Below are 14,393 nucleotides of genomic sequence, written 5' to 3'. Positions count from 1 at the left end.
AGTGTTAGATAGAAAATGAGCAATCGGCCACTTGACTTCGCTAAACTAACAAAGTAACCACTGCCCAGAGACATCTGCAATTGCAAATGCCTACCTTTAAGGATATGTACACTTTGTTGGGGTGTCTCGTCTAGTTACTAATAGAAGTCAACGAAAAACGCACTGACTTTTCTAATATCATTTGTTTTAATCTATTTATAAAAATATCTCAGGGTAGGTATTCACTGGGTTTTGGGAGTAATTTTTTATTTAATGTACATTTAGAAATTATTAAACGAATAGTAACTTAGACGAGCAATGTAATTGTGGTGCTAAAAATACAACTAGATGTCTCAATGATTCGTTTTAGTTTAATCCATAAGGGCTTTGTGATTTGTGTTCCGACGGAGATCCCGAAGCCCTATTGCGTCGCAATTAAAGATGGTCACGGAAATGGCTTTAATGACTGCTATAACCACGGTGAAAAATCATTCATTATTTTTAAACCTATTTTCAATGCTGTAAATTTTATAATAGTTCTCCTGTTCGTACTTCTTTATCTATAAATATAATGTTAAATTTGTAAAAGTCTAGACCAAAATTGTAACCTGAAGCAGTCCCTAAAAAAAAATGTTGCAATTGATTTGGACTGTATTTGACTAATTTCATCGTTAATTACAAAAAAAATCTTACCGATTTTGATACCTACTAAAAAGTTCAGAATTTTATTTCAATATCTGCCGAATAATAGAATTCTTGATAAAATAATGCAAATAACAAGAAGTTCAGTTTTCTACTAAGATAATATCCAAAATGTTCAAGCTATCGTTATAATAAAATTGAACATCAAATATCACATTGGCGATATATTAGCGAGGGAGGAAATAGCTACAATCAATTTGAGGCTGGCCCTCGGGCGTCGCTAAGTGACGTCGGGGTGAGGGCTAAATTGTTCTCTAATGACAACAGACTGTGGATGCCTCGTTCACATTTCCTAGTTTAATGGAAAAGTATTTGTTAATTTAAAATAAAAAAAACATCTGACTGTAGCCAATGACTCAGGAGAAAATACGAATTGATTGACTCGCTCAAGAAAATCGGTTGAGTCGTTTAGGTGATAGGATTGTACATTGGAGATATCACTTGCGTAATATAGATACGTTTGAAATACATTATCCTCCTGAATCAGTAGGTTTGTACAGTCAACCAGGAACCTTAATGATAAGTCATTCTTAAACTAAGATATTTAAATTGTTATCATAATATTTAAAGTGGCAAAGACAGCACGATAGCTTTTTATGAAAATCTACCTGATCAGATTACTCCGAATTCAAAAATTACTGACTAAAATAAGTATTAGTTACGTTTGCCGGCTGTTTAGGTCAATTGATGCCGTAACTGATAATTCTTTTCTCATGTCCTCTATGCCTTCTTTTATTGTCTTTAGATTTAATAAGCTTAATGAAGCTGTTTTTTCTGTAATTAATTGAATTAAAAATAAGCTAAGTTTTTTTTTATTTTCCTTAAGATGTAACTTTAATAGTCCATCCAAACGAGGCATGAAGCAATGAATTAGTAACGCTGACACTGGCAAAACTTCTGATCGCCACCAATTATCATGAAACTCTAGTCGTCTACAGCTCAACAGAGATCATTATTGTGCTCTCCCTCTAACATCAGATTAAAGTCTAGCACTGTCCTTGTTGCACATTGCTATCAAGGAATCTTAATAGCTTTTGCCTTGGTTCTCAAAGGGCATATGATTGTAACGAGTTGAAGGAATAAAATTCTTTACTATTGTAACTTAAAGTAAAAATTGAATCATTCTGTACAAGTAAAAAGAAGAAAAAATGTTTATTGAAAAATAAACCTTATACCTCTTAAATTAAAGCCTGAGTTTGATTTAGCAAAGCATGCACTTATAGATGTTCGAACTCGGAATGCAGGTGGTAATCGAAGTGTTGTTACTACTATAGTAATAAAGTGTATATTTGCTCAGCAGGGGCTTGTCAACTACACTTTATAGATCAGTGACAACACCCCGTATGTAGGCGTGGCGGGTTCGAACGCTGAAGTATGCGAGTACATCACCACAATGCCGATACGAACGCACGCGTCACACGTTCCGTAATCTATACGGACGACAATGTTAAACCAACAGTGGGAAAGTGTCCAAGTGTTATAAACATAGACTAGATTAAGAAATCGTTAACTAAAAGCAATAATAAGAAGCAATATAAGTTTAAAAAGTGTTTGAATATGGAATCTGAAGTAGAAAAGACTCAGACCAAGAAGAAGGAACCAAGACCGTTTTCGATCGAATCTATAATAGGTAATACGGATAGAAAATCTCCGGATATAGATATAGAAAATAACTTGTCGGATTCTAAAACATCAGAAGACGATGAACCGGAACGTAATGAAGATTTTAACCGGATGAGGTATTATTTGAACGCACCGTTTCTACATCAGAGTGGTGTCAGTTTTCCGTTCCTACTCGGATATCCGGAGCCGTGGTTAAGCCGGGTATTGGGTTCGAATGTAGCAACACAGAACACAGCAACAGAGAGCAGAGAAGAAGAAAGGAGAGAGAGTCCGTTAAGTGTCGGCAGTGAAGTGGAAAGTGACGGCGCAGAAGACAATGCTCATGGTAAGTAATTATCGCATCGCACTGTTATAATATTTAACAAAAGGGTAATGATCAAATTAGTTGCTAGTTGAATTAAAAAATACCAGAAACAGACAAAGGAAGAAGAACGCAATACGGGGTAGTTAATAAAAGTTGGAAGTTAAGGAAGTTTAGAAAGTACCAGTAATTTGCTCAATAACTTCCTTTCGACCTGTGACTTAAAATGTAGTTAGCTAATTTTCATAACAAGCTTGATTAAAGAGTTTACTTGTAAGAAAAGCTTAGGTGAATACACATCCCACTAGCCATCTTGCACCTTATTATTTGTGAATCGCTTACTAATGTTTTTGTTATTTATTTCTGCATAAAACATCTCTTTGGTATCATTGCATTAACGAGTAAATAAAATCTGTACATCCACTATCTTGAATCAATGATATTTTTATATTATTCATATTAAGGTACTGTTAAAATTTGTACATGTAAACTATGAATAAAACCTATGAACCTGAAGTAAAATAAAGTAAAAAGCGGGTCGGTCCATGATCAGGCGGATTTTTTTTAAAAGACTACCATACAATAACAGAGCACTTTAAAAGCAGTTTGCTACGATATTTCATTCCAATTGAATTTAATTCGTTTGCAATACAATTTTGGTAATATCTTACCAGTGTTAGATTCCGTAAGATCTACTCCATTGTGTTTTATATTTTGTTAATATTAAGCAAGATATGTTTTTATCCCCTCATCCCTTTCAAGTCAAAACACTTCAGACATCTGCAATATTGTTTGCAGTGACTAAACCGTTTCTAAATACTCAACTTTGGGTTTAAAAATAGGCACAACTGAGACCTGTACAGTTTAGCTGAGAGACCTGTACAGTTTATTTTGGTTAGACATATCAGTTTTAACTGTACAGTTCTGTACAGTACTGTTTAGTTAAAACTTAATGTGTAGCACGCTGAAGCTATCACACGCTGATTACAATCCACAAAGGACCAAATTTCATAAATCTATAATTAGTAACGGCTCCTTGAAATTGGATTGGGGAAAAAATCCTGACACTCGAATAGCATCTGTACCGTGAAATTGTCGCATTTCCGAACGCTATACTCTTGTTTGCGCGAATTTATACTATTTGACAGCTGTCTTCAAACTAAAAACCGTGACTGTTTATGAATACAAGAATCGAAGACAATTTTTTGAACTAAAAAAAGTTCAAAGCTTTAAGTACCAATATTATCAAGGTAAGAAAGACCTTATTGATTTAAGTTTCTTATAAAATTTACAATCCACTAGCTGTCGCACGCGACTCTGTCCGGCGCAGATTAAAAAAATATTGCCCAGGTCAAAAGTTGTCTGTTAGCGACAAATTTCTAATTTTAACCGTACAAAAAAATAAAAACATTTCTCTATGTAATATTCGTGTACAAGAGTCCTTAGATTATTTATTACTGCACAAAAATGTTCGGGAAAATTCGACAAAGCCATTTGAAGAAAGCGCACAAGCTCTGATCAGTATTCAAAACCATGTTAAAAATAAATCCAACCGTTAATGAAAATAACTAATTTAAGAAAAATAAACAAGTGATTTTTAACTTATGACCTCCTAAACCCAGATTATAACATTTTTAGAGAGATATCTCAAGAACGTCTTCATGAATATCGCTGTTATTTAGCATAATCTGCATGAACACATAGGCGACAACTTAAGTTTTTTTTAAATTCCGCGCGGACGGAATTGCGGGCGAAAGCTAGTCGGTCGGATTTTCGATGATTATTTTCGTAAAGTTGGAATCGATTATTTCGTATTTATTGTTTTTAATTTATACATTTTTTCTTTTTATTCTTCATCATTGTTGTTGTATGTGGCAGTTTTTTCGCAATTAATTGTGCATTAGAGGTAAAAATAAAACAATTACATCAAGTAATTAGGAAAATAAGAAGTAGTAAAAGTATTATTTGTTTATTTTTTTGTAAGACTGATGTTCGTTGTGCGGTTATAATCAAAATTCCGGCTATAATTCTTGTAAATATATTTCTATTTTATACGACACCTTGTTAAAATTATTTGCTACGAGACTTCTCAAAAAAGAGTGGTACGCCATTTCAAGAATCGTTTGTTTGCGTTTCGACGAAATTTTACCGCCAAAACGGTGTGAAAAATTTAAACAGATTCGGAACGTGATGGCCATATTTAGTGATGTCCACTTACCGAAATTTACCGATAAATATCCCATTTTAACGAAACTGCATTTTCAAAGTTTACAAACGATTTAACTTCGCCGCTTGCCATCTAATAGGGTTACCACGATTTTAATTCAAAGCCTGGAAATATTTAATGAGATCTGGTTTTCCTATATTTTTTACTAACTTCTTGTCGTACAGTTAACTAATGACAGAGCATTTTCATTAATCTATCTTTTGTCACTTCGTTTCCTTGGTTTTTTGATAATTTTCTTTTGCGCCATATTTCAATGTGATTTCATTTTTGACGCAATCGTGACAAAATACATTTATTCATGGTTACCCTACTCCGATCGTACTATTTACGAATGCGTTCCAAATTCGACATTTAAAATTCAGATCGCGGCCAAATGGCGGGAACTGAGCTTTATGCTTTTACAATATTATTTTAACCATCAATAACTGTTTTTATTCCTTACTATCAACGCATAAGGGTTATTTTAGTTCCGATGTTATAGCAAAAAGAGACTTTTCCATATTCTTACAATTCATTTGGCGCGTTCGATAACTGTCAATCGTTGTCGAGTCGGCCATAAGATGTCTATAATATATTTATTTGCCGAAGGGACCGACTTTATGGATGTTTTTTCATGGAAATTGCACAATTGCACACTCGAATACGTAAAATTTCGACAGTCGCTTTCTTGTTTAGCACTTTGTGGGCGCACGTAAAATAACAAATTTGTTGGTGGCGCTAAATGTTGCCACTTGAATACGAAAATAACAGTTAACGATTTTGTAAATATTTAATACATAGCTGTTAAAACTATACTATTCTTTGATAAATAATTAAAATCTGGATATTATACGTATGACCAATGTCACTGCCTCAATGTACAACAAAGTAAATTAAAAAAAAAACACAATCGTTTCACGTCATTGTCATGACAATAATTAACGCGATTAGCTCGTGATCTCTATCTTTATGGCAGTTTTTGGAGAATGCTATAGATAGCATTTTTTTTGATGTAAAAGTATTGTAAAAACAATTATACATAATATCATTATACATTTTGAAATAAAATCGTGTGAATTAATTTGTTATCAGGAAAAATTTCTTATTTAACATACAAATATATTGTTATCCGCCGAACTTGAACAACTCGATCATTCATTGAGTCGTAACGTTTTATGGGTTAAATAAAAACAGATACAAACAGTCACCCAGCACTTATTTTTTATGTGTCATTAGGAGTCCAATCTAATAGCTCCGACGGGGAAGTCTCAAATGGAATGGTCGATAAAAAACGATGGCCGAGCACTGCGGCGTCAGCGCCACGCCCCCTGGCTGTTGCGGCCAGTGATTGCCAGAAGTCACAAATATTAGGGCCTTGGAGCTTTGAGGGTATCTAGGGAACGTTCCATTCCACAATATCAGCATTGTAACACAATATTTGTCTTACATGTAAATGTGATTGTCAGGGATTTGTGAGTAGTATGGTTACTTATTCGAAAAATGATAATGCTAACACAAAATCATGCGAGAGTTTTTCGTCGCCTGTTAAATTGACTTGTTTTAACCGCGTTTCACGTTTAGTACATTATTGTAACAATCGAGATAAGTTAGTATAATATAAAAAAAAAAAACATTTCGCTAAAAATAAGAGTGAGAGCACTGTATCTTAAAAGGCAAAATTTGGTTCTAGCAATTGATTATACTTATGATAAAACCATAATTAGATATCTATCAATTATTTTACTCAAATAAGAACAGTAAAGTAACGTACTAGATGTCTTGTGAAACTCGCAAGCAATAATATAAGCGCTAATTTTTTTACAGGTGCTTAAAAATCATCTAAACATATTAATAGTTAACTTCTTTCATCAGGTAACGATTCAGAGCCGGATCTAGAGGATTCTAGCACAGACGCTACCCGAGAAAACAGCAAGGCGCGACGTCGACGTACCGCATTCACATCCGAGCAGCTGTTAGAACTAGAGCGGGAGTTCCACGCCAAGAAGTATCTCAGCCTCACTGAGAGGTCACAGATCGCTTCCGCACTCAAGCTCAGCGAAGTACAGGTTAGTAAAATACGAATAGTGTGGAAATTAATATCGAAATATCATTTCGTCACTCCCTTAAGTGACGGAACCGAAGGGGAACCTTGGGCCGGTTTTTTCCAGATCTATCCGCTAATTTGACGATGAAAAACTAAAGTCAACTTTCCATCAATTACATTGCCTAGAACCAAGTTTCATACCTAAATGTAGGATTTTTAAATTGATTAACAATATTTTTGTTTTTATTTTCAGGTTAAAATTTGGTTTCAAAACCGAAGAGCGAAATGGAAACGGGTTAAAGCGGGTCTCGCATCAGGGAGTCATTCCAGCGCAAAAAATGGGTCAGGAACAAAAATTGTAGTTCCCATACCCGTCCATGTGAATCGTTTCGCAGTTAGAACGCAGCACCATCAAATGGAAAAGCAAAACGGCCTACAGTTTCGTTTGGACAGAACGCAACCCTTGCCAGGAAGTTTATTGCAATCGCAAACATCAGCATTTTTGAGTGCGGCGAAAGTAAATTCGGAAAACCATCAAGAACCGGTACTATTAAACCCCATCATAAGTCGCAACACTATTTACGATGCAAGTATGTCTGCTAGGTTGGCTACATTGAGTCAGGCGACCACATTAAGGCACTATCCGAATCAAAATGGACGACACAGTTAATTATTTTTGATGAAATTGTAGAGATCGTAGTGTATTATAAATAGTTTATTAAGTAAGAATATTGCCTAAAATATTACTGTAATAAGTTTATGGAAATAAATTTCGTGTGATAAATAAGTAAACATTCTTTATTTTTAAACTTCTTCAGCAATGTAAAATATACACATTACATCTGCTGCTGGTTAAACAAAAGTTTTTAATTACATATAAAAAATTAACAAACAAAATGAAACTACTACTTTTATTTTCCAAAAAAGAAAACAAATTTCGAAACTATTAATCTGGAAAACTATTATTATCTGGGAAGGCGTGAACATTCAGTGATCATTTATATTTGACGACCTTTACAAAAGAACACTACCAGGATCAATAAATACTGGAATTTAAACCTTATTACAGTAGAATAAGTTACATTTTTTAAAATCATCTCCAACTATTTATAAATTGAAGTTTTCCAAGTTTCGTAAAAATAATTGACTTACGAAATTATACCCTGTGATAACTAAATAAAGTTCAATTTCTTTCTGTGGATTAAGCTCCACAAGTTTTACTGCGAAAGGAATTTAGTCATTATTACAAAGTATTACAGTTCTTTTTCACAAATGAGCTCGAACTGTCACAAGCACAGACTATAATGCAATTGCCCTTTGACATTTGTCACAATGGAAATGAAAGATGGCCATTACTATTATTTAATTGTGCAGTTAGGGTTGTTAATTTCTCTAACAACAAAAAAATGTAGCATTTTACCTAATAGTTGCTTTTAAAAACAAAAATTACTCACGACAGTGTAATAAATTTTGTGTTGTTTACTTTTTCAATGATGGTATTCTATTGTTTTTGTTTGTTTAACTACATATCCAATCCCTCTCCAACTTTTAAGTATTGCGTTTCGTGTAAATTGTAAGATTTATTTCGAAAGTGACTAGTTTACAAAATGTGGACGTAAGAGATAAGATTCTCTTTTCTTCAAATTCAAAACTACAATGTATTGTAAGTATAACAAGATTTATTTAAACTACCGTTAAAATACGTTAATGGTAAATAATTACTCTCAAAGCCCACCGTTGAGCCATCTATAATATGTGCTATTGTATGGTCACACCGCTTTGTAACTAGCATCGTTTTGTCGCCTGACTACGCCCACAGATTAACGCAAAGCGAAACTATTAACTACACATCTGTCGAAACTTATGCCACATTATGCATTGACTTCTTTTATAAATGCTAAATAATTAAAACTTTTGATCTGCAAAATATCTCCGACGGAGTAATTTTCCATTCTTTCAGTTGACAATAAACGATTCAGTTTTAAACCTAAAGCCAGAAAACGAGTAAGTATAATTAATTCCAAATATTATTATTAATTATCTTCCTTTCGTCTAATCTGATATAACAAGTGAGTAACTTTTAACCTAACTTTAAGGAATCCACTGCATTATTTTAAGGACTAATTCTATTCTATCCGATTATTTCCTGTAAATATTACAAGATATCTCTCAGTATCGTGTATGAAACTGCAGTGCAGACTACTGGTAGACATAGTTTTATATAAAAAAACAAAAAAAGACAAGCGTCGTGACGAAACCAAATGGGGATTAGATGGTGAAAATGACAATTAAAGTAATTATATCATGTTGAATAGTAACAAAAGTCTGGGACTAGAACTAAAACTCTTCTTGTAGTTTTGAAATTAAGCCTTATCATTAATTTTCTTAATAATTACTTTGTATTGTATAAAATTTAATCTAATCATAAATAATTGAATAATATAACTGGAATGCTGGAAACAAACAATTGTGAGCATTAACGTGACATGTAAAAAGGGCGTGGTCATACCATTTGGCGGAATGACTTTTGGGGGCGCGACATTTTTTGCACCCTGACACCCTGACACCCTGGCAACTGGCGAACGACTACATTAACTAATTGTTGTTTATCCGAGCAACATTATCGACGGTGCTCATTGTTGCTCATTTTGACAGACCGTCATATTTTGAGATTGTAATTGTTGTTATTTTTTCATTGTTATTTGAACGTTTTATACATCAAAGTATTAATATGTTTTATTAAATGTTTTTATACCTATAGTTTTAATAAAAACTGATTCAGCTACAGGGAATAAAGTAATCTACACATATTAATAAAATTGGAGTGTCTGTAATGTCGAAAAAAGTGGCATGATATATTTGCGTTGCTGATACCGAGAAACTAATGTTCAAAATTTTTGGCTGTCAGTCCGCCAAGCCGCGTTTCTTCCGGGTAATCTCTGGAACCGCTAGACCGATTTTAACGGAACTTTGACGGGAAGGTATGTGAAGCACGCGAGCATATTAGGCTACTTCTTTTTTTAAATTATGAGCAGACTAAGTCGAGGGCGTCCGCTAGTTAAATAAATAAAAACAGTTGTAAGATATCAACTGGCCAAATTGGTGATATACACAAAGGTAAATATCGAACCATTTCCGACGGAAACCTTTAATTTGAACCTGCCCGGAAATTACCGTATATTTATTTTTAAATTATTTTGTATGGCAGAAAAACACATGTTGGCGATTTTATAAAGACCAGAAATATTTTACCACTAATTGAAATTAAATTACGTTATGTTACTAATATAAATTAATTATTTGGTTTTTATTTTATCGCCAAATATTTTAACTGATGGTTGACTATGGCCTAATCACCCTTAACTTAGGGTAGGCTCCGATCCCCTCGGTGGGGACGTATAGTGAGCTGATGATGATGATTTTAACTGGTAAGCTATCATTCAATTTTTACTTAAAATTTGGTTTATCAAATATCATAATATTTAATCACGAATTATCCTTATAATTTCGCTATTCGCTGATATTATGCATCGGAGGTGGGCATTGTAAAACATTTGTTGCGTGCAATGGCAGCGCCTTGAGGCCGTGCCGCGTGTCGTTTTAAATCTATTTTCGCGTTGTATTTGTGATGCTAATGCGATACTGCGGTCGATGACGGAGCGACGCTAGCCGTAGTGGAGTAGTGATGTGCTTTCATTACTATTTATTAACCCATAATGTCGCAATTAGTAACTAATTGGTACTAGACATAGTCCTAGTACCTAATGCTTAGTATAACTCTCTCAGTGGTCTCCCTAACTGAAGGTGTAATATGAAAATTTTATTCTTAGGTTCCCATTGACCAACTAACGACTTTGAGTACAGTATTAAATCAAATGAGGTAGTCGAGAAAGAGATAGCTTTAAAATTTGAATCCTAATAAAATCTTGTATACTGTACTTACCTATACTAAATTGGGGTGTCACGCATATTAAGAAATTAAGCCCCGTGAGGACAACTCTTTTAACCTACTATTCGTAATTTTACGATAATAACATAACTTGGTACTAAAACATATCTTAATATCTTTCTAATATTATAAATGCGAAAGTGTAGAAGGATGGATGGATGTTTGTTACTACGTATCTTCGGAACGGCTAACTAATTCAGTTTGTTTTTAATTCGGCCCAAACGGAGTTGAGTGCATCAACCAGTATTTTATAAAGTTTTATTTTAAATACATTATACAAGTATATATTCACATCACTAGTATCATAAGAGTATTTGATGCGTAAAATTTCAACTGTACTCAAGTGCACCCCCGACTCAAATCTGACAGCATAACAATAACAGATTAGCTCCCGCGCTTCAAGCCGCCTAACTTAAGTGGATATCACTTACAAAAGCCCATGCATAAGTTTCCACTTACATTGTTTATGCAAAAATATTCGGAAAGGCATTATTACTGAAGATATAAACTGTAAGTTACAATTTTTTTTACTAATACTAAATGGTACGACACATTAGAGGGGATTTAGCTTTTGATAAATATTGGGTAATAATAAGTGTTTACAACATTTTTATTGAATTTGGAAACCGAATAGAAGATTTTCTTATGTTCAAGGATGATCAGTTTCATTTGTTCATTACTAAAATAATTATAAAACTCTTACATATAACATTGTTTGTTAGAGCTATTACTAGTAGTTTAGTTTAGGTAGTTAGTGTATATTTTTCGTTAATGAAAATATTAACATTTTTCTATTTGTAAGTATAATTTAATGGTAACATTCTTGAAATTGGTGGAAAGTGGCTGAGAGAGTCAGTGGCTCAGGGGTCAAGCACTTGACTTGCAATCTGCAGGTCCTGGGTTCGAATCCCGCCATGTACCAATGTGTTTTTCGATTTCCGATTCACATATGTACATTTATCCGACGTTCTTACGGTGAAGGAAAACATCGTGATGCAACCTGCACATATCTGAGAAGGAATTCAAAGATATGTGTGAAATCAACCAACCCGCACTGGGCCAGCGTGGTTGACTATGGCCTAATTTCTTAGGGTAGGCTCCGAGCCCCTCGGTGAGGACGTATAGTGATTCTTGAAATTATATTTGTATAATTATATTAAATGTATGTATGTAATATTTATTTCACGTTGTTACCAAACGGAATAATCTTTACCAATCTTGATTAAATAACTGGAATTACAATGTTCATATTTCCATAGACAATATTGAATAGACAGCGAACGGCGCCAAGGAGCAGATTATTTTTTGTCAACTTAATCGAATATTAACAAGTTATTGTTACAAGTTTTTATCAAAATCCGGGGAATAATGTTTTTTTAACGGATTCTATTTAAAAAACTGTGGCGCCAAAGAATACGTTACTAGAAAACTTAATGATTTTCAACATTTTGTAACATCAGTTTTTACTACGACCGATTCTTTTCTTCCTTCTAATGCGGTATCAACTTACATCACAGTATCATAATATCGTCTTATTAAAACCCTTATTGTGTCAATAAAATTTAACTAAGTTTTTTTATAAAGCTACGTATTATTAAGCCGTATAATTTTTTTCGCCTATTATATAAAAGACTTCGACTTCATAGGTCACATATAGCGGCTATGTAAATCTAATTTTTCCAGTACTAACCATCCGTAGAAGGATGACAAATACAACGATATGCTTTTATTAACAACAATAAAAACTTTATTGCTTTCAAAAGCTATAAACCAATCAATTTCTTATTATGAATTCAATGTGGCGCGTCTTTGAAACACCGACTCATACTCTATGCAATATGCAACATAGTCTATGGCCCTATTTCTTTTTAATTTCTTTACAATGCCGCCGATCATGCGTTCGGGGAATAATCGGCCGCGCTCACGGAATGCATTACATGTCCGACTTGTTACTTATTGTTTCGTCCACCATTGACTAAGCCGATATCACAAACTTAAATCAATATCATGAATTTTAATTATACTATAATAATGTATTTAACTCGATACTTAGACTTCTCAATTGATTGCAGGTAATACATAAGTACTAAACTTCTAAAAACAACAGTGATTTCAAATAATTTTACTTAGTACCAGTACTTCCATGAGGCAATTTTATTTAAAACTAGCAGTGTTTTAAAACAGTAACAACGTTTATTTTTCCTACTCTATTTCTCTTCGGCAATTAATTGTACATCAAACTTGTATTTCAGTCTTTTACTCCCTCCCATCTTTGACTCTATTAGTCCAAGTAACAGTCAGAAAGATAAGAACAACTATTGCCTTTATACCCTTAAATCTTTGCAATTTAATTTCCTCAAGTATTAGAACCAAAAGAAGAATGCGTAATGCGTTTTGATTGATGTACGTCTCACTGAATGACCGTTGACAGTTTGACATTATTAAATGTCAATCAGGTAGGCAAATAATTTCAGCCAGTATAAAAAGATCTGTCTATTGTTGTTGCTTTATATTAAAAGTCGGAGAAATACAGAAGCGTGGATTGTATTTGAGAGGTCATTTTATATTGAACTGTTTGAAATGACCAGCGGGTCTCTATAACGATGTTATGCTAATACAATAATTGGAATCGTCGGTACGCAGTCGGTACGTCAAAGTGCAGTTCGGTGCCGATAAGAGACGATTAAACGTGATTTCGTTCGTCAACGTATACGTTAGTTTTCGTATTCTCAGAACGGCGTCTGGGAAACTTTATATCGATCCATCTTTCGGCGCAGCCTTATAAACTATTAGAGTGGTTCCACGTCCTATTTAATAAAGTATACTTCGCGCATACTAATCATTTTGATACTTGACCGCATTCTAATTGTCCACGTCAACTTGCGCAACTTTAAAAACTCTACGTAAAGCCACAATCGTATTTCATTCAACAAAATAGAGAAAGAAAAGTACTAGTCTTTGTTACAGAATATAATTACATTATGAATTTATTCATATCAAATTAAATTCGCGTATCATGCGGTTTGCCGTAAAATGACTTATCCTAAATCACAATAGAAATTAGATACTTTATAAAAAAACTCATACGACATCTTTAAGTACATATTTAAAATGAAATACAGAGTTAATGTTAAAACATATTCTGGTAACAATTATACTACAAAAGAAACACAGAATAATCCATATTCTATCATTCTTTTAGAATAAGGAGCTGTGGTCTATGTCAAAAGGATGTGAAGTGTTCACACATCAAGTTGAGCGTTCATTTTGTAGAAAAGTAAAAGTTTCAAATTGAATTTTAATAAATCCATAAACATATTTTATATTATTTCCTTACACTACCGATATAAAACAAGACTATAAACAATAAAAATCAAATTTAACGACCGCACCTGGCAACATTAAGTAGCAAAATCGTCAAAGATTGAACTGACGTTTAATGGCGCCCAGGAAACGGGCATTTTATTTTTTAATTTTTTTTTTAATTGCGGTCCCTTCAATGACGTTCGGCATTATGCCTGATGCGTTGCGGCGGCGGAATAAAGGAGCATGGCCTGCCGTGACCCGCATCACAATGCAAACGCAGCGA

General features: G+C 33.7%; 1 protein-coding gene across 1 annotated transcript; it reads left to right on the top strand.

The window, feature by feature from the left end:
* Positions 1-2,075: 2,075 nt before the first annotated feature.
* On the top strand, positions 2,076-7,619 carry LOC106124675 (homeobox protein GBX-2). Its single transcript, XM_013321584.1, has 3 exons — positions 2,076-2,629; positions 6,684-6,877; positions 7,109-7,619. Exons 1-3 carry the CDS (start codon positions 2,239-2,241, stop codon positions 7,523-7,525), a joined length of 1,002 nt encoding a protein of 333 aa, XP_013177038.1. The 5' UTR covers positions 2,076-2,238; the 3' UTR covers positions 7,526-7,619.
* The last annotated feature ends 6,774 nt before the right edge of the window (positions 7,620-14,393 follow it).

Source organism: Papilio xuthus, unplaced genomic scaffold, assembly GCF_000836235.2.
Source record: "Papilio xuthus unplaced genomic scaffold, Pxut_1.1 DF825946.1, whole genome shotgun sequence".
Lineage (NCBI taxonomy): Eukaryota > Metazoa > Arthropoda > Insecta > Lepidoptera > Papilionidae > Papilio > Papilio xuthus.
The sequence above is the reverse complement of the archived record's forward strand: the minus strand, read 5'-3'. Positions and strand labels throughout refer to the sequence as shown.

Excerpts from the sequence above, each read along its gene's own strand:
- LOC106124675 (XM_013321584.1), top strand. The coding sequence starts at position 2,239 with ATGGAATCTGAAGTAGAAAAGACTCAGACCAAGAAGAAGGAACCAAGA. Across the intron at positions 2,630-6,683 it reads CGCAGAAGACAATGCTCATG|GTAACGATTCAGAGCCGGAT; the intron begins GTAAGTAATTAT and ends TTCTTTCATCAG. Across the intron at positions 6,878-7,108 it reads TCAAGCTCAGCGAAGTACAG|GTTAAAATTTGGTTTCAAAA; the intron begins GTTAGTAAAATA and ends TTTTATTTTCAG.